The 19314-nt window shown below is 38.5% G+C and overlaps 1 protein-coding gene across 3 annotated transcripts in view; it reads left to right on the plus strand.

Moving 5' to 3' along the window:
• Positions 1–19314, plus strand: part of PTCH1 (patched 1) — a 67637-nt gene that overhangs the window by 14965 nt on the left and 33358 nt on the right. For 2 of the 3 annotated variants that reach the window (XR_012635497.1, XM_074931569.1), the window contains exons 3-12: positions 8168–8357; positions 9639–9708; positions 9819–9910; positions 11384–11582; positions 12208–12329; positions 13581–13728; positions 14520–14651; positions 14969–15124; positions 15748–15846; positions 17166–17291. Coding sequence is in view for 2 of the 3 variants with exons in the window: in XM_074931569.1 (XP_074787670.1) it covers positions 8168–8357; positions 9639–9708; positions 9819–9910; positions 11384–11582; positions 12208–12329; positions 13581–13728; positions 14520–14651; positions 14969–15124; positions 15748–15846; positions 17166–17291 (1334 nt within the window). In the remaining variant the exon portion in view is untranslated. Of the gene's footprint in view, positions 1–8167; positions 8358–9638; positions 9709–9818; positions 9911–11383; positions 11583–12207; positions 12330–13580; positions 13729–14519; positions 14652–14968; positions 15125–15747; positions 15847–17165; positions 17292–19314 lie in introns of those variants that run through there. The other variant, XM_074931570.1, reaches the window with a different exon arrangement.

Genomic DNA, 19314 nt, shown 5'->3' on the forward strand with positions numbered 1-19314 from the left:
AACTGTTACATGACCATAAACTGTTGGAGAGTTGCAATAGTCTGTATTAGCTGCCTATCTTGACTCTAGGCCATCTCCTTGATTTCTGGGAAAAAGCAGAGTCTAGAGTCCTTTATTCCTTTGCTACTTCAGCCATAAAATTCAATAGTTGGGCTTCTCCACCAAAAGCCGTGGCTTAGCTCTGACCTGAAGGGACCATGTCTTTGGAAGAAAGGATAGTTTGCTCTCCATGCCTGTTAATTCCTCAGTCTCTTTGTTGGGATGGTCAACAAGGATGCCCATTGTGGTGGTGGTTTTCTATAATATGGACACCTGTCCACTAGGAAATGGACTGAGACCACCAAGTCATTGCACATAAGCTAGCAAACAGCTGTCAGATGGTAAACAACTTGTGGTCACTATTGTTCCTGGCTGGATTAGAACCAGTGACCCAGAGGTGAATGGCCCATATCCTGTTACCAAGGACATGTGTCACTGCTCAGTAAGCAGCTACTGCGTTTTATGTTTAATTGGACAGTTTGAATTGCATGCACCGTTTTTTTATATTACTGTACATTTCAAAGCTGATTGCATGGTTGGGTGGTTTTGGTTTTTTTTCAGTTTATACTGTTCATTTTGGTTTGCTGAGTTTTTTACTGCACTTTTCCAGTTTCTCAACCCAGAGGGATACGAAGCAAGAAATACATCAAAACATGTCTGGGGTTTTTTTTTAGCTGTTTTACCGAATCAGAAATAATGTTTTCCTCCCTCTGGGCAATACAAATGCATACATGTAAAAATCAGCTTTAGTTTGAATTTGAGAAAGAAGAGGTTTTCATTCCTAAAATTACAGGGAAGGTTTTCCACTACAAGCAGAGGCAGCTGTTCTTGGGCTGTCTTCCTGAGTATGCAGACAGCTTTGTGTCCTTGTCGCAGCTTTAAACTTTGTCAAACTGTGACAGAATGAAAAGCCATCTTTGATGTGTGTTTTTATTTTTGCTATTCATAGTTGTGTCAGCATTAATGAAATTTGTAACAGCAGCACTGGAGTCATCCCCAGCGTCTGTGAAGAGTAACTTAACTCATATGATGGCTTGGGAGATAAAAAGCAGCCTTTTGAAGTGCTCTGTTGGTTGGATGGGATGTAACCTTTTTGCATCTGTAGGCCACACTCTTTTATCTTCTTCTTTTTTTTTTTTTTTTTTTTTTAAAGAAAAAAAGAACCTGGTGTTACCTAATCCTCACTCTGACAGAAATGTTTGAGATGGCTACACTGCTTCTAGATTTTCCTAGAAGTCAGTGGTGCTAAAGAGAGATTGAAGTTGGTTAAACCTTCACATTGGGATGTGATGATATTCTACACAGATGGTGTCCTTTTGTTGGACATGAAAATGGAGGAAAAAGAGAAGTGTGGAGTGTCCACCTGGACATTGGGAAGAGAGATGGTACAGCACAGGCTGACTTAACCTGAGCAGACACAACTGCTGCTATTCTATGTGAGCTATACAAATGCAGATACATGTATTCAGCAGAGTAAATGCTGTGTGAGAAAACGTAGACACAGCATGGAATTCCTGGCTGCCTGTAGTCCAGTGCTGTCATAGATCATGTCTAATTACGTGATAAAGATGATAATTTTTCATTGAGCTTTTGCACAGACCATTGAACAACCATGTAATCTCTTTAAGACACTGATTGCTTACCACCGTGTTCTAGCTCTTGTAAACTCATCATTTCTCAACAGTTTTTTTTTTGGTAGCTCAGTTTCAGTCACTCCCTATGAAGTCTTTATTTTGCATAGTTAAATAAATGAGTAGAAAAAAAACCCCATTGCAGGTAGCCAAAACCTTCTCATTATGTATGGTTTATGAGAACCATCCTTAGCATTGTTAGAATACACGTAATACTTGATAATCTCTTACAGTCAGGAGTTAGTAAATTCAGAGTTCAACCATAAAACAACAGCAGTTCTGACTCTACAAGTAGACAACATAAAAGTTTTAGAAAGTGGACCTGTCAACCAGTCCCATTTCTTGTACGAACTAAACTTGAATTTCAATGAAAGTGTTTTGCACTACCTCCCAGCAAACAGTTTTACCATGTACTATGCCAGTCAGGCCTAGAGAATGATAATTCTGAGGAATCTGCTGTGTTCCCTGCTCTTCTGTCAGGATGCTAACTGATACTGTCTCCATGCAGAAAAACTATATTCTGACAAAGAGCAGCACAGACAAACCGAAACATCTGAAAGAATGTGAAGACAGAACTCTCTAGAGAGCAACAGGAAGCTTTAAATCAAAAGGTCATTATTTTTCTGTGCCCAATAAGAGGCAGGGTAATCTTCATATCTGCCAGAGAACTTCAACTCTTGAGTCTCAGTTTCTTTATATGAGGTTTCGATCCTGTGTGAGTAGTAATTGGCTGCTATGTTTTGTTCTCATGAGATCTGTGCTCCTTTATCAATAAAAATGGAAAGTGCCATTGGTGTAATTAGGTACTGTCTTCTGCTATGTGATGAGTGTGAACACTTCTAATCCTGGTATGCAATTAGGACAGGGAGGCAAAGCTGTAGCTGGCTGGTTTATCTGCATGCTATTGTAATGGACTAAAAGTAGTTACATTTTCTAGTTTTTGAGTAACACCTGTGTACGTGTGTGATAGGGATGCACATGGGAACAGCACATGGAGAGACTACATGAGGAAGTGGAATAAGAGGAAGCCCTTAACAGCAGTCCTAGGGAGATAGGCTATGTAGGATGCCAGGGAGAGAAGTGTGAAGACAAAGACCCTTCCTAGTTCCCATCTCAGCCGGGACAGGGTCCTGAAGGGTGAGAAGGCAAGGTGCCGGCAGCTTTTATTGGCATTTGCTCGGGGTGGAGGGCATTGCGTAGCAGGGTGCTGTCTGGTCTCCTTGCAACTCGGGGCTGCTCTTGTCTTTCTCTGCACGTTGCTGCTTTTTGGGTTTGCTGGAAAAGGTCGAGTCTCATGTGAACACATTGGGATAGTATTCTCAGTCTTTGTTTTTATATGGTTACTGAGTCACAAAGGGGTTTTGTTTTCTATTTTCTTCAGTTCCTGTTGTGATAACACATGCAGAGGTTACCTTCATTGGTTATTGCTCAGGCCATAACAGAAGTGTTCTAAGGGGTACTAATCTACACATCTGATTTATCAAAAAGGGTCAGTAGCTTTTGGAGGGATGAAGTGAAAACACTGCTTGTGTGAGGTATCTATGACTATTAGAGGTATGATTTTATTGCTTTGAGTGGTCACTGTAAAAACGTTGCGCTGGATTGCTGTAATGCTACACATTTACAGTAATGAAAAAGATGGTGTTGCTCAAACAAAGCAAAAGTCCATCTGCCCCCCTACAAGTGCTCAAGTGGAAATACCTCAAGGATTGGAGACTTCAGAAGAGAGGTTCTCCAGAAAACTTCTTTGTTTATGCATGTCAGGCTTGTCATGAAAAAATTTAGGCTCCAAAACCAGTAGGTATTTCTGGAAATCTTGGCTCTGGTTTCTCGAAGTCTGTCTCCCACATTGGTAAGCAAGAATGTTTCTCTCAGGTGAAGCTCTCAGCAATGTTCTTTTTTAGAGAACTTGCTTTCCACTAAGCTACTTGGTGCACAGTTGTGCACAAGGTAACTTCTGAATGGTTAATAGAAGTAGTGTTCAAGTCTGAAAAAACCCAAAACCTCAGACTATGTGATGCAATTCCAGTAACCTGAAATGGAACATTGTAAGAGACTCTGAGAAAGAATTATTTCATGCCTTTTTAGCAACCAGACTGTAAATTAACAAGCAGTGATTTTGGTGTATCACTCAGTGCTTGATTTAGGATCAATCTCTTAGTGTAGCAGAGGTCAAATTCACTCCTGAGACTCCTCTATGTGGAAGGGACTGCAGTTCCCCATGGTGGATTCCAGAGTTCTTTACAAGCATGTTAATGTAATGCCATGTAAATTTTGAATGCTAATTGTGAGAAAAGTGTAGGTAAGACAGTAACATTTGCAGTAGAAATGAGCACATGAGCTGAATGAGCCGGTAACTTCAAAATTGTTATTGAGGCAGTGGAAGGAAATCTGTCAGAAATTGCACCAGTGAAAACAAGTATGTCTTTACTCTTGTGTTGTTGGAGAGCACATTAGTGTTGCGCAGATGTATACTAGATGCAAGCAGTTTTGTTTTTCTGGGTGCTTCTCACCGAAGATGCACCAAAGCATTTTAATGTGTGATGACTGAAGCACTGGGACTGTGACCGCTATAGGTCATGGATTCAGGACTGCCTCAAGTTAAGGATGACTGAAACCTGTTACCACCTGACAGCTACTCATTGCTCATGGGGGAGGGAGACACAGTGGTCTGTCCTTACATAGTTCTTAGCAATCCAGTGTCCATACTGACAATTACTGCTCTCTTCAGGCCCTTCAGAAAACCAAAGAATTTGGTAGCTTGACCACCTTCCGTTCAGGTCAGCGGGGAGGTTCAGGAGGAGCGTCAGTGTGTTTCGTCATGTGGGATGCTGACTTGCTCAAGGCAGATCTCACATGTTCTGGCAAAGAGCTAAGAGAAAACTTATGGATATTGGGGATGGAGGTGGGGGAAGAGACTTTCCTCTTCTCTGGAAAAAACAGTGTTTTAACAGGAACTGATACTCGGCAACAAAGATGCTGTCAGTAAAACTGTCTTGTGTTGAACACTGGCCTTCAAACACATTATTGAGAATGAAAAACTGATATATTAAGTGAGAAATTATGCCAGGACACTGGTATTATTATGTTGTTGTGATTTTTTTTTTTGTCTTGTTAGCTATATTGTATAGATGGCATAGTATGTAATTTCTAGTAGGCAGACACCCAGAATCTGATGACATGCTGGAAGGATAGCATACAAACTGCTGCACTGTGTTACTACTAGCCATGAGACAATGTACCAATCTGTTGATTTTAAGTCCGCACTTTGGCTTGTGGGAATTTGTGCCACAACTGTGTTGTCTAGGCACTGAATTATAAGGAATCATGTAATAAAGGACTCAAATGCCATCAGGTAGCTTTTGATATATTGAAAAAGGACAGTGATACATGGATTTTGTCACCAGAATATTAAAATGAAATAGTTCTGTCTTTGATATGCAATAAAATGGGAAGTATTGGTACTGTATGCCATACATAGATTTTAAGTCAGTAGCATTTTGAGTGTAAAATGTTGTCACCAAATACAAGAAAACAGAGTCCATGAAGGAAAACCACACAGGATTTTGTTCACTGGTTGTGCTTTTTTTTTTTTTTTTTTTCTTACAAGTGTAAGGAATGATTTTCTACCGAGTGTGCAAGTGTTGAGCATAGTATTGTGTATTTTCAGCCCAATGAGGCCAGAGGCTTTAGGTACATTTCAGTGACATTTTTAGCAGTTTCTCTCCTAGATTTTTGCACCATCTGGAGAAAAAAAAATCTAAGGCAACAAGAGCACTTGATTTTTAAAACATGCATATTCAGCTAGTTGTGGAGTCTTAAGATCTCTGGGTATGGCAGCCTCCGGTCATCTTTGCAAACTTTCAGTTAAAATTAATGGAAACATAACTGGTAGAAACTTCTTAAATTCTTTTTTTTTGCCTTCCCTTTTGCTCTTCTGATATGTTGAAAGGCCACTGATGAATCCTCTTGCTTCTGGTCTGTCCCTGTGTTTTGACATACTCTGACTTTGGCAGTCTTCCTCTTCCAATCTTAATTTATTTGTGCTTGTTATGTTGTATAAAGTATCTACATTTGTCCATGGTTACCTTTATGTGGCTGAAGAGATGCACATAAGAGATCCATCAAAGAAATAATTAAATGGTGTAATACCTTAAGAAAGATGCAGAGAGGATCTGCCGTGTTCTGGAACATGTGCCCACCTTCTTGGGTGGTTTTGCTGTTCCTGTTTTGAATGTTAAAAGGGGAAAAAACCAGCTCCTGTTCTGATGACTGACGTGTGTGATGCAATTTTGATTAGCTAAATCTGCCCTGTTCTGTGAAGTTAATGTGGTTTGACAGGACCTTGATTAGGAAGCAGTAATTTCTGTTGATAGTAAACAGTTGGTCACTTTCAGCAGAGATGGGAATGCCTCCCTTTTTCTTGCATGAAGTACGATTTGTTGGTTCAAGTCATGGTAAAATTCCAAAGGAAAGTGTGGGTGGGATGGGTGAGAATATAGTACCAGGAGCAGAAGTTAGTGGTAGACTCCACAGTCCTCTTAAAATCTGGGCTTTATTTTTTTGTCTGGCACTGAGACACAAAAGCGGGAGAGAGACATTTTGTCTTTGGAAGCACTTGCAGTGTAAAGGACTGCAAAAGAAAGCTCCAATTCCAAGACATACATACAGGTCAGGATAACTCTGCTCCCATACCCCTGCCCCATATTTCTGTAAGATGAGGTAAAATTTATTATTATATCATAGAGTGCTGGTTGGTGGAGAAAGACAGCAGTGAGCATAAACATGAGCCTAATGTGTGAAAGTATTTTTAGGGTTTAATTATTGATAAAATTTAAAATTATAGCTTTTTGTTACCATGCATACACAGTCTCAATGATCATATGTTCTCTCACTATAGTAAGAGGAATGTTAAATTATAAAGGGACTATAGATAAGGAAGCTGTACTTTGATTTTTATTTTTTTCTTACTGCGAGCTGGTCACTGTTAATTGGTGTGAAGGAGGTCATGCCATATATGACAGGCTGAAAAAATTGAGCCGTTGTGGAAACTTTTAGTTGAAGAATTCTTGAACTAGAAATTAAGCAATGCTTCATGCCAGAATGAGTGTATGGTTTAATTGTTGAGGGTCTCATTCTGACAGCTTTATCCATGCAGGGGCCCAGCTTCTTGCTTGGTGGTCCTTTTAGCCCCAGCAGGTTTACGGGTGTGTTGAAGGCCCAAGTGATTGAAAAAGTATGTCCCTTTCCAGTCTTGGGAATGTCATCTGCAATGCTGCCAACTGGTTACTGGTCAGTCTTCCGTGATACAGCCTAGGAAGAGATAGGTGTATATGCCTAATTTCTGTTCACACTTGCAGAACTGAACTTTGGCAGTAATTCAGATGACCACTGCCAAACTGACTAGAACTGAAAAAAATGTTACAAATTAGACCAGGTTTGTAGCTTGGGCTTAGCAGAGCAATAGAGATAATAAATTGTAAGGGATGGAAACATGATGGTGGTATTCTTCTCCTCCTCATCTGGATGTGGTCTTGTTTCAGCTAATAGGCTGAATTAATTGACCCCGCCTCCCACACACGTTTGCTGGAGAGACTTCAGGGGAGGTTATATCAAGTATATGAACTCTAGCTGAATGCTTTTTTTTGTAAGAGGGAAGATAATTTTCCATTCTTATATAATATTTTCTGGCAAGGCAAATTGAATATGGCTCCCTCTAGAGCCCATTGACTTTGCAGCCTCATTCTGCCTTTTTCTCTTTTTTTTTTTTTTTTTTTTTCTCCCCCACCATGTTTTAATACAGAGCACACTGTTGAGCGCATGTGGGTTTAAAGCAGATGTTGCACATGAATGAATCTATCACATTGTGTTATGCAGATACTGGACCACTGAGGTAAATTAAATGTAGACAGTCCTTTCTGTGACACTCAGAACTGCATCTCCTTATGTGAACATGGATTTTTTTTTCTTTTTTATTTAAGGCTGAAAGAAGCACTCATACTCACTCTTTCCCTCATCCCTTTTTTTAATTGAAGAGAAACATTCTCCTCCTGCCTTTGCCAAATTATTTAGAAGAGTGTAAATTAAAGTCATTTATCTTGAAGTGTGCCATTGGAGCAGACTGTTTATACAAGTGTAAGAAATTGTAACATAGTATTTGGTCTGCTCTGCAAGGAAAATATTTTTCTTTTTTCTTTCATTTTTTAATTTTTACATATGGGAGATGGGTATAATGTAGAAAAAACTGTTGGAGGCTCCAGTTTACACATCAATGTATAGTGCAGTAGAGACAATCCTATTTTAATGAGAAATACGGGTTTTGTTTTCAGTGTTTACTAAAGTTGTTACAGGGCTAGTTTTAGAGTTATACTGTGATAAATTTGAGAAATAATAGTCCTTGCACTTGGTCAAGTTTTTCTGACAGGAGACTGCTTATCAAGTGAATCCAGAATAAGCAGTTACTGACTAATACAAAGCTGTTGATATTTATCCATCAGTTGGTGGACGAGTGAGTCAGGAGTTAAATTATACACGGCAGAAGATTGGAGAAGAAGCCATGTTTAACCCCCAGCTCATGATTCAGACTCCACAGGAAGATGGTGCTAATGTACTAACAACAGAAGCACTTCGACAGCACCTTGACTCTGCACTTCAGGCCAGCAGAGTACATGTTTATATGTACAACAGGTAAGGGGAAAAGCAAAAGTTTTCTTAATTGTCTGTAACAGCTGAAAAGTGGGCACATGCTTCCCTCCGTGTATTTTTAAGTGGTTAGCAGTTCAGAGTCTTGCCCTTAGGACCGTGTTTTGATTTGAATGTCACTGGTTTCTGATACTTGATGTCATGGCGTGATAGTAGTGTCAAGCTTTTAACAAATAAAATGGGGTAAGTGGTGTTGGAAGAGATTCTGAGAGTGTAACCCTGTGAGCAGTGCTACAATATCCAGCATTTGTCTTGGTAAAGGAGTGATGTCTGTGCTGTTAAACATAGGACCTTATGGATGGATTGCTAACATTGAAAATCCTTCCATATTAGAGTTGAATTCACTTGCTGACACCACCATGAGTTGCAGAATGACCGTGAACAACCACACAGGTTACTATCTTTCCAACAGTTTGGATACAAAGGGGAATGCAGATGTGTGAGAAATGGCAGTAAGTGGAATAATAGCTGTTTAATAACATAGACATTATAGAGTTGGCCTTCAGAGTGTCTGTGGGCACATACTAAAGGTTGGGAATTGTATGTTGTCCAACAGAAAAATAAAGGTGCACCTTAGAAAGGTACCAGCTTTGGGCTAGTGAGATGTCTCCCTGAAAAGTGGTTCCTCCAGGGTTGCCATTTACATGACGATGTGCCTAGGGGTGCTGCCTGTGAAGCATGAAGTCAGCACATCTTTTCAGCACATCCAGCTGATGCCTCAGTGAACTAGTGCCGAGGCTCCAGTTATCTTTTACTCAGCTCCTGCCTTGTCTTAAGGTGTTAGAAGTTATGGTGGTGGAGATAGTAACATAGCTGCAAAAGGAAGGTAGAAATCCTAATGGTTTCTTTTCTCCTGCACGTGTGGGTCAGCTGGGAATATTCTAGTCCCCTGAGCTGGAGCTGGCTTCTCTGTCACTTGGGTCACTGAGTGGTATCTTAAGTCACTCGTTTATACAAAGATAGATTTCTGTCCCTTTAGCATGTGTTGACTAGCCTCTATATCCAAAAGCAGCTCCATTATTTTTAATGAGTTTTACAGAGAATGTGAGAATAACTGAAACAAATGCTTGTCTGTAACTACAAAAAGAAAAGCCTTTTTTTGGTGAGGTGTAGTATATCTATGCTGAGTAATATTTGCCTTTGTCAGTGATTTGCTTCTTGAGGCCAGACTCTGTATATGAGTTGCAATTTTAAATCTGTTACAATTTAAAATTAACTTTTCAGTAATTGTACAAGAAAAAAAATATTTGTTTATATTTGTTACAGACAGTGGAAATTGGAACATCTGTGTTATAAATCAGGAGAACTCATCACAGAAGCAGGTTACATGGATCAGGTACATGTAGCAGGCATTTAGTTACAAGATTTGTGTATTCTCATGATTCAGTTTGTGTTGCTTTGATTACATTTTAGTATAACTGTTTTTCCCCTTTCTGATTTTGACAGATCATAGAATATCTTTATCCTTGCTTAATTATCACTCCTCTGGACTGCTTCTGGGAGGGAGCAAAACTACAGTCAGGAACTGCCTATCTATTGTAAGCATGGTTTTTTATAACTTTTTGATCTGATTGGTTTTAATCGTGTAACTGTGTATGGTTTTTCAGTTGCATTCCCATTGTTTATTCAGATTATGGTTTAACAGAAAAATGCGGGATAAAGTGTAGTGTCTCTACATAAAACTGCATGGATTTTTTTTTTTTAATTGAACAAAGATTTTCTGGTTTCTAGGAGGTGATTTGTACGCATCTATTTAAATCCTGTGTTATTTTTCCCATTCTGCTAGCATGCAAAATAAAATGTAAGTTCTGAATTCAGGCTTTAAGAACTTTATGTCTCTCTTTTTTTCTTGCTTGAAATAAACTTCGGTTTGGTTAGCTTTTTTGTTTGGTTGATTGTTTTTTTCCCCCCCATAACATATAAAAACATTGATTGGCTGGGAATTTTGTTCCTAAGAAAATGTCTTGGATTAAATCTCAAGTCTTCCTAAGGAATAAAGAACAAATCCTTTGCTTATGAGATCATTAAAGAAACCATATAGTATCTTTTATGGGCGGTTTCTCACAGTTTACAAGTGTGATATTATGTGCTCTGAATCCTTTAAAGAGTTAATTGTTAATCTGTGCAGGCATTTTCTGTTAATTATGCAAGAGTTAGCATTTGAGTTATTGTTTCTGTCCTGGTTTGCATGTCTCTGTAAAAGCAATTTGCAATGGCCATCTCCTAACCTTTAGTGTACAGTTTTAGATGGGGAAATAAGGGGGTTTGTGTTTTCTGGTTGGGAGATTTGGAATAATGACTTAAGCCTGGTTAAGCAGATACAGTGTGGTTTGAACCACAGAATAAGGCAGCCAAAAGCCTTTCTAGTCTGTCAACATCACAAATTCAGAAATGGGGGTGGGAGATGTGACAGCGATAGTGGTGACAGCCATGGTAGAAGGAAAGCTTGATGGTTGATAGTCAAGCTGCCAGGGCATTTGAAGGAGCACAGTATTGTTATAGATAAACAAAGATCAATTATATTGATTGATTACATTTGCAAGATGATTATTAGACTAGCAAGAAGTAATCTGATACTATGAGAAAGGCTTTCTCTCCTCAGCCCCCTCTCTTCTTTCCCTCTCCCCTCCCCCTCTCCCCTCCCCCCCAAATTCTTTGAAGCAGCAGTTGGCTGCTTTATTGTTATTTAGGTGCTTGATGATTTGTTTTGCTTTGCTTGTAAATGGAAGTATTTTTAACCTGTGAATATTCCACTTTATACAATAACTTTGTAAGAACTGAATATTTTTGTTAAAATTACAACTGGGCTACAAGAAAAGTACATAAAGAAATCTGCCTTACAACATGCCTTAAAACATGCCTTACATTTTACGAAACAACCATACCAGAAAAGGTTTTAACTTGTAACAGAAGATAACTCAATTATTTGTGCAAATATGAATTTTGAAAGTATGTTTGTTTCAGTACTTATTTTGTCTTTGTGTGTTATTTTCTCCTGGTTCTTCTTGCAGAGGGAAGCCTCCTTTGCAGTGGATCAACTTTGACCCCTTAGAATTCTTGGAAGAGTTAAAGAAAATAAACTACCAAGTGGAGAGCTGGGAAGAAATGCTGAATAAAGCAGAGGTTGGTCATGGTTATATGGATCGACCCTGCCTGAATCCTGCTGATCCTGATTGTCCAATCACAGCTCCTAATAAAAATTCCACCAAAGTAAGTTTGCTTGTCCTTGTGCATGTCTTTTCAAGGGAGGCCAGGGTTGAGGGGGGATGTTAGAGAGGAGAGGGCGGTACCATTGTCTTCCACGCAATACATAGTTTGTATTTTTGATTGATGTAATTTTTCTGTTCCTGTTACATGCTGTTAGCCCACAGTTGCAAACTTTACCTCATTCTGTGATGTAGTGCCTAATCATGCGTATTCAGAGTGAGAGTACAGTTGTCAGCTACTGGCTGGGTGTGGCAATGTGGTAATGTGGCATTTCAGCAAACCTGATGCCTCAGATGGACATAGCCACCACCAGAATACAGCTACTGCTATACATTCATACCACCCAGCAAAGTCTTCCTTCAAGTAGTGCCAGTTTTGCTGATTTTTGTGAAGAATTTGAAGTCATGGGCCCAAATTTTATATATCCCTTTATCAATCACATCAGGCTGTCTGGTCAACAGGTAATCCGTCTGTTTTGTTTAACTTGTTTTGTTGAACACATGTCTTCTTGTAGACCTACTAGATTGTCTTTTAATATCTCTTACTGTAGTACACTGGGTGTTGAATTAGGGTATTAGTTTGTCTAAAGTTAGGAAACTGATTCATTGCTTCTTTCTAACGTTTCCAGCCTCTTGATATAGCCCTTGTTTTGAGTGGTGGATGCTATGGACTGTCAAGAAAATACATGCATTGGCAGGAGGAGTTGATTATAGGTGGTACAGTCAAGAACAGTTCTGGTAAACTTGTCAGGTAAACAAATGTTTAAGAAAATCTCAAAGTTTTTCTTTGTTGGAGTTTGAATTTTGGGGCATAGGGGGAGGAAAATCTGCTGCCCTTCATGTGTATTATGAATCTGTTTAGGAGACCATGCCTCAAGAGAACAGAATTTAAGGCAGTGATTAGATAGTTGTTTAAATTTAAGGAGGCATCATTGCTTCCTGCTTCTAACCTCAAAATAAAACCTTTTTCCTGGCAACTTTGTTGTTTAGAATGCATGTATAAAGCACTGAACGGTGTTTAAAGCACTGAACATCTCATGTGTTGAAAAGGAAAAGGGGAAAAAAAATTTGGATAATGTGCTCACTCATTTGACTTCTCTCAGAATTCAAAAATTATCTTTTTGTTCAGGATCAATACAGAGAAAAATCTTATTTCTATGTCTCTACATGTCGAATACAGTTTTGAGTGATAAAACAAACCCCTTTGTTTCAGACTTCTTGAAGAAGTCATGGAACACTGGACCTCAGTGGAGGAAAAAAACCTGTGAAATAGAACTGTTGTGAAAATTGTAGGCAATACTAAACTAAATGAAGCGTATTTCTTCCATATTTAATACAGAGAACTTTTACTAGAACTTTTAATATGAATTTTGACATTTTCTATGTTCACACTAAGCATCAATAAGTCTTTCAACAAGTAGCCAAAGAATATATTTTTAGTGAAAAATGAAATAGTTCCTTGATCTTCTAAAATTGTTGAGTACAGTTGCATACTGTGGAAATTCAAGATGGATAATTAGTGCCATTGTGTACTCCTCCAAGCTTGTCAGGCATGAGGAGTTTAATCTGGCATTTCCCTCCAAAGGATGAAAAAGACCAAGGTCTTCAAATGACAAATTGCCAACAGCATTGACAAGATCTTTTAGAAATAACTGTTCCTGTGACATTCCCACAGTGATCTGTCTATCAGCTGTGATCTTTATAACTGATTTGTAGGGTTACATTCTTTGCTCCTGTGACTGATCCTATTGAAAATAATGGCAAAACTCTCATTAACTTCAATGAAACCAGATTTAGCCTCAATACTGCATAGACCCATACAGCTGCACCAGATACACAGTAGAATAATTATACTATGTTCTGTTTTAATACAAACATGTGCCCTATAAAATCGAGAACTTACACAAGCTCCTGTTAGGGTCTCATTTGGGACTTGATGGTATGAAAATAATTTCCTGAAAATGCTCATTTTATGCCTCTTCTTCTTCTCTCCATGTCACAGTGCCCAGGCTTTGCAAACCATGTTTCAGTTAATGACTCCTAAGCAAATGTATGAGCACTTCAAGGGGTATGAATATGTCTCACATATCAACTGGAACGAGGATAAGGCAGCAGCAATTCTGGAAGCCTGGCAGAGGATGTATGTTGAGGTAAAATTGAAAATAACCTAGATATCACACTATAAAGTCTTGCTGAGATCTGCTGCTTTCTGTCATGGCTTTTTACAGTATTTCTTCAAGGAAGGTTCTTAAACCAGAACTGAGTCATTGCCTCCCAGTTATTAAGCTGATTTTTTTTTTTTTTTTCAGTTAAGATGCTGCTTGGTTATTTGCATATGAGAAACCATGAAGGTTTTGCTCTCTTCTGTCTGGGACATTTTTGCTTTTCTGGGGCTGAGAAGGAACAAAAGAGCTAGCCAGAATTTAAAAGGTTTTGGTTGGCGTGGTTATTCTCAAGGTGTCTGGAAAACATTAGCCAGCCATGGACTGCTGTCTCATCAGCAGCCTGGGTGGGGAGGCTATGTGACAGTGCCTGGCTTTTCTGTCCCAAGCTCTGACCTCTGCTGTGCTGCTTCTGACCTCTTCCAATGGCCAGGCAGGGGGAAAGAGGAGCACCCCAGCTTGCTAGCCTTGGGTTAAAGGCAAAGCTTGTCCTGCAACGAATCTGTGGTGGAGTTATGGGAAGAGGATTCAATTGAATGCTTGGAATGGGCTGGGAATGCAGTAGCCTTTCCTGAAGGATGCAAATTCTTGTCTGATAATCAGTAGCTTGCAAGAAGTAATTACCAAACACATTTGTGTAGCATCAGCATAATCTTTATGTAGGGTGTGGGCTTTCGCAGGAATGTTAAGGCAAAAGTAGTTGATTTCAGATGTGTGCTGTAGAAGATGGTAATGAATTTTTTCTTTAGTCACACCAAGTTTTATTTTTCTCTTCATAGGTTGTTCATCAAAGTGTTGCACAAAACTCCACTCAGAAGGTGCTCTCCTTTACTACGACCACCTTGGATGACATCCTAAAATCATTTTCTGATGTCAGTGTTATCAGAGTAGCTAGTGGCTATTTACTAATGGTAATAAAATAAATTTATTTAATTTTCTCTGGTAGTAGAGCAGGGCTTAAATATCTGTTTTATTGTTAGCAGTGAGTAGTCCAGGACATTTTAGGCGTATTTAAAATAAAAGCTACTTTGTAAACTTTTGCCTCAGGTTTGTCACCTGTTCCTCTGTGTAACATCTGTGATGTGTCTATTCTGTTTAAAAATGTTTGTAAGGATGTGTATTTTGGGTGGTGAGAGGGAGCTGTTAGAGAAGGATACATTCTAATATTTTGCTTTTTCCCCCCCCCCCCCGACTCCTTCTCCGCCCCCCCCCCCCCCCCTTGCTTTAGCTTGCCTACGCCTGTTTAACAATGCTGCGGTGGGACTGTGCCAAGTCTCAGGGTGCCGTGGGGCTGGCAGGAGTCTTGCTGGTTGCACTTTCAGTGGCTGCAGGATTGGGCCTGTGCTCATTGATTGGAATTTCCTTTAATGCTGCCACAACTCAGGTATTGAGGAGACATGAGTCTGCTGTTAAATTACAAGTACTGTTAGTAAATGGACACAGCGGAATTTTTGAGGGGAGAAAATCTGCCAAAGTGTTTTGTCTCTAGGTTTTTACTTGTGCCTTTCTCTTATCTCATAGCTTATGCTGTGAGAAATTAAGTGATCATGCTGCCAAATTATATTAAAGAAAAAGGCAGCTAACATGTAGTTTGTGTAATTACTAAACTCTGGGTTATTTGATTTTTCTTTCCACCAGTATGAATGGAGGCATCAGTTGTACATAAACTGCAGGTTTTGTCTTTACATCTGAATATATCAGGATGTGCAAATTTAGAAAATATTTTGAATATAACTTGAATTATTATCAAGTTATATTCTTTGTCTACCCAGAATGTGAATTACCTCTGGAGAGATTCTGTACCTGTAAATGACATACTGCAAGTTCCTTAGCAGTACTCCGGAATAAAAGTTAATAGCTGTATTGCATCCTTTTGATTTTCATTTTACCCTTGGATTTGTGTACAGTGTAATGTAAAAGTTGCTTTAATTAGCCATTTAATGGCTAGCTGCATGGCAGATCATAAAACAACCTTCTTGTTTTTTGTTGTTTTGTTTCTCCACCAAGGTTTTGCCTTTTCTTGCTCTTGGAGTTGGTGTAGACGATGTTTTCCTTCTGGCACATGCATTTAGCGAAACAGGGCAGAATAAGAGAATTCCATTCGAGGTAATGACAAAATGGGGGTTTGTGGGAAGGTAAAACTAAAGACTTCATATAGGAAAAGATAATTGTATCCAGTATTAATTAGTAGTGATTTAGAAACAATAGGTTTTTTTTCTCAATAGCTATTCCAAGGATCTGGAAATTCTTCTGTCAGAATAGGAAGTGATGGCAATGTGTTTGATCTAGAATGTTTTGGAATGTTCACATTCTTTTTGTCTTTTTTTTAAGCGTCTTAGATTTATTTTATCTGGCAATTTTAATGTAGAGCTGTCACAAAAAGGCTAATTTACATCATCCAAATTCTGCCCAAAATTTCAGCAAAAGTTGATGTAAATTTAGGAACAAACTCAAAATACATGTCTGACAATTAAATGATAGAATGCTTTTAATGGAAGAACACAAAAGAAGTGAAAAGAAAGAGAAGGAAGACAGCTTAGAAAACAAACATTTATTTTTATTTGTATCAATCTTTACTTATTTGTTACAGCCTTACATTTAAGTTATTTTGTATATTTTTCTGGTTTTCTTCTCTGATGTTTATAATTGACCATGACGTTTCAAAGTGTAACATAATACTGTGATGAAATCTAAGGTGTCGTCACTTTTATGATCCTCTCCTTTTATTGACCTTTTTACCCTCAGTCCAAAGTTTAATATCCAAAGTACAAACCATTTAAAAGCAATGTGTATATATGTATATATATGCACATTCTGTTTTGTACAAGTAATGTCTTTCACGTACTCTTTCCAGTTGGTTTGGAATGCGGGCATTACAACCTCACTTTTATAACCTCCATATGCTTCAAAATAGCCTGTTGGGTTGGGAAATGGTTGTGTGTTTATCTTGATTTCTCTGTGATTTTTGTGTGTGGCACATGGGATTTGGGTTGTTTATTGTTTTGTTACATACTTCTTCAAGATGTGTCGCTATGTTATGCCTCTGTGCTCCTCATACATGCTTATTTTGTTTGGAAAATGAGAACACCAAGTGACTCCACTGGTAGAAAATACATCCTACTTAATTACAGATGTATTTGATATAATGTCAGTATCCGTTTAGTTTTGTGTTCTGAAGATAGAATCAGCTTTGATAATGTTTTCTACACTCAAAAAATATGCAATTGATGTGTCATCTGCTTTTCTCCTGAACAGTATACTTAGTATATTGTTTATTCTCCCATATTCTCAAATGCACACTTGTATTTAGAATTTCATTGTAGTATTTTTTCACTGTTACCTTGTTATATCTGTAGGATGACCACTTCATTTGTAGGACATGGGCTTACTCACTTGACTTTTAAGATACATCATTTGTTTTGCAGGACAGAACAGGTGAATGTTTGAAGCGAACAGGAGCAAGTGTAGCCCTTACATCTATCAGCAATGTTACTGCTTTCTTTATGGCTGCCTTAATCCCTATTCCTGCTTTACGAGCATTTTCACTCCAAGTAAGTTTACACGCTATTTTATTAGCCCTTACGCATGGTCCCATCACAGAAGGCCAGTGATGATACTGGTTAGTGTTAGTGTTAAAGTCTGTGTTCAGTGCTGCTGCAGGTATGTGATCACTGTTTACCATAGATCTGGATAATATCAACTGCTGTCTGCCCTTGATTCTGCTCCTCCCATTTCTTATGCCTGGAGTCTCTCACATCCTGTTAGCAGGTGAAAGAATATCCTGCCTCATCACAGCTGGGTTGAGTGCAAAAACCAAGATATATGCAACTAAACAGAAACAAGTCTCTAGAAAGATTGGCATTTTTCAGTCAAAAGGAGTAGACTATACTGTAGTGTGTACTGTAACATTCCACAGTAGTAATTTAATCCTTTCATTCACATTTGTCCAATTTGCTGCTTTTAATAACTATAACCAATGTCCAGTGACAGCAGTGAATATGGATTTGCTATATTGATTTTTACTGCAGTGGTTTATACTGCCTTACTCCCAATGTAATTTTAGCAAACTTGGAGAAGACTTCAAGAGTTTTACATTCCAACTGCTTTGAAAGAAAAATGTCAATATTATGTGCTGAACCACGTATCGCTCGCTCTCCCCTTGTCTCTTTGTCTTGTATTTGTTTGTGATAATATAGCTTCAGGAATATGAAATATTAAGGATGCCAGAAAAAGATTTCTTCTAAAAGGCAAAGGTTCTTTGAAGAAAGTTTTGAGTGTTTCTGCCCTGACACAAGCAATTGATAGCTCTGTCTGACCTTGGTGCAGAGCAGGCAGACTACTTTTTCCGTAGTTAGTTTTCTTCTGCTGTAACCTGGTTCATTCTCCTGGAACTCTTGGCTACCCACAGGAAGCAAGGGCTATAGTTTTTCTTAACACATGTGACAAATACTGCTGTTTTCAGGCATTTAAGTTCACCTGCATTAAGCTGTAAAATGGTAAACTGTTTGCAATTGCAGTTATATTACCAATAAGCATTAATAATTTGTTTACCATTCCCTTTTCAATAGGCAATTTGGTAGTGAGTAATAGAGAAAGTAAAGGCCTCATTTTTTTTTGCATTGTTAAGCAGATGTCTATGGCAACTGAATCCTGAATGGTTAGCAGTATTTAGCTCTGCTGATTTGCCAAAACCTAGATGTATTTTCTTACAGGTAATGTGACAGTGAATTGTTTTTGGCATTATAATTATTTCATGGCAAAGACCAGTGTCAATGTGTAAATATTTTTGAAAGTGTATCACTTCTTCATTTGGAAGAAGTTATTTATGTCTCTTAAAGCTGTGGCCCAATTGCAGACATTCAATGTATATCTTAAGCAGCTAACAGCATACTGGAGATCTTCACTAGGAATGAGGAGAATGCTTGTTTTGTCAGGCTTTGTAGTACCTGTGCTTTACAGAAGTTACTTCAGCCTAGATCCTTCTCATAAGAAGTACTAAAAGAGATGGGCCATTTTGTCCTAATTGCACTGCTAAGCTGTTGAGTGGAGCCACCAAAATTGATTCTTTCTTACCTTATCAAATTTTGCTTAGCCTTGCTCTGTTCTCTTCACATAAGTACATGGTAGGTTGCCTTTGGAACATATGTGGAGACAACAGCTGTAATTGTTACTGTAATATGAGTGTAAGTTAAATATACCTTTCCTGAAGTCTTTTAGTTTTGCCTGCTGCCATGCTGTAGACTGAGTCACTGAAATTTCAGAAAATGAAGTCTGCATAGCAAAATGACAAACAAAAAGTTTCCAGCGAGATTTCAACATATTCATGTATGAACGTGCTGATATTATTCAGAATAAAAACATCATGATCAAAGTCCTTTTTAAGGCCGTGATTAATGTGGAATCTATGTGTAGGAACGTTTGGGTGTCCAGAATGTCTGAGTTGCTCAATCTTTTCTCATATGCATCTGTAATTTGTCCCTGTTTGCACATTGTAACCCTTTATATGTATATGAGATGGAAAAACATGCCAAAAAAGGGCAGTTGGAGACGTGTAATGAGGATTTATTGATGCTA

Source organism: Athene noctua, chromosome Z (genome assembly GCF_965140245.1).
Source record: "Athene noctua chromosome Z, bAthNoc1.hap1.1, whole genome shotgun sequence".
Lineage (NCBI taxonomy): Eukaryota > Metazoa > Chordata > Aves > Strigiformes > Strigidae > Athene > Athene noctua.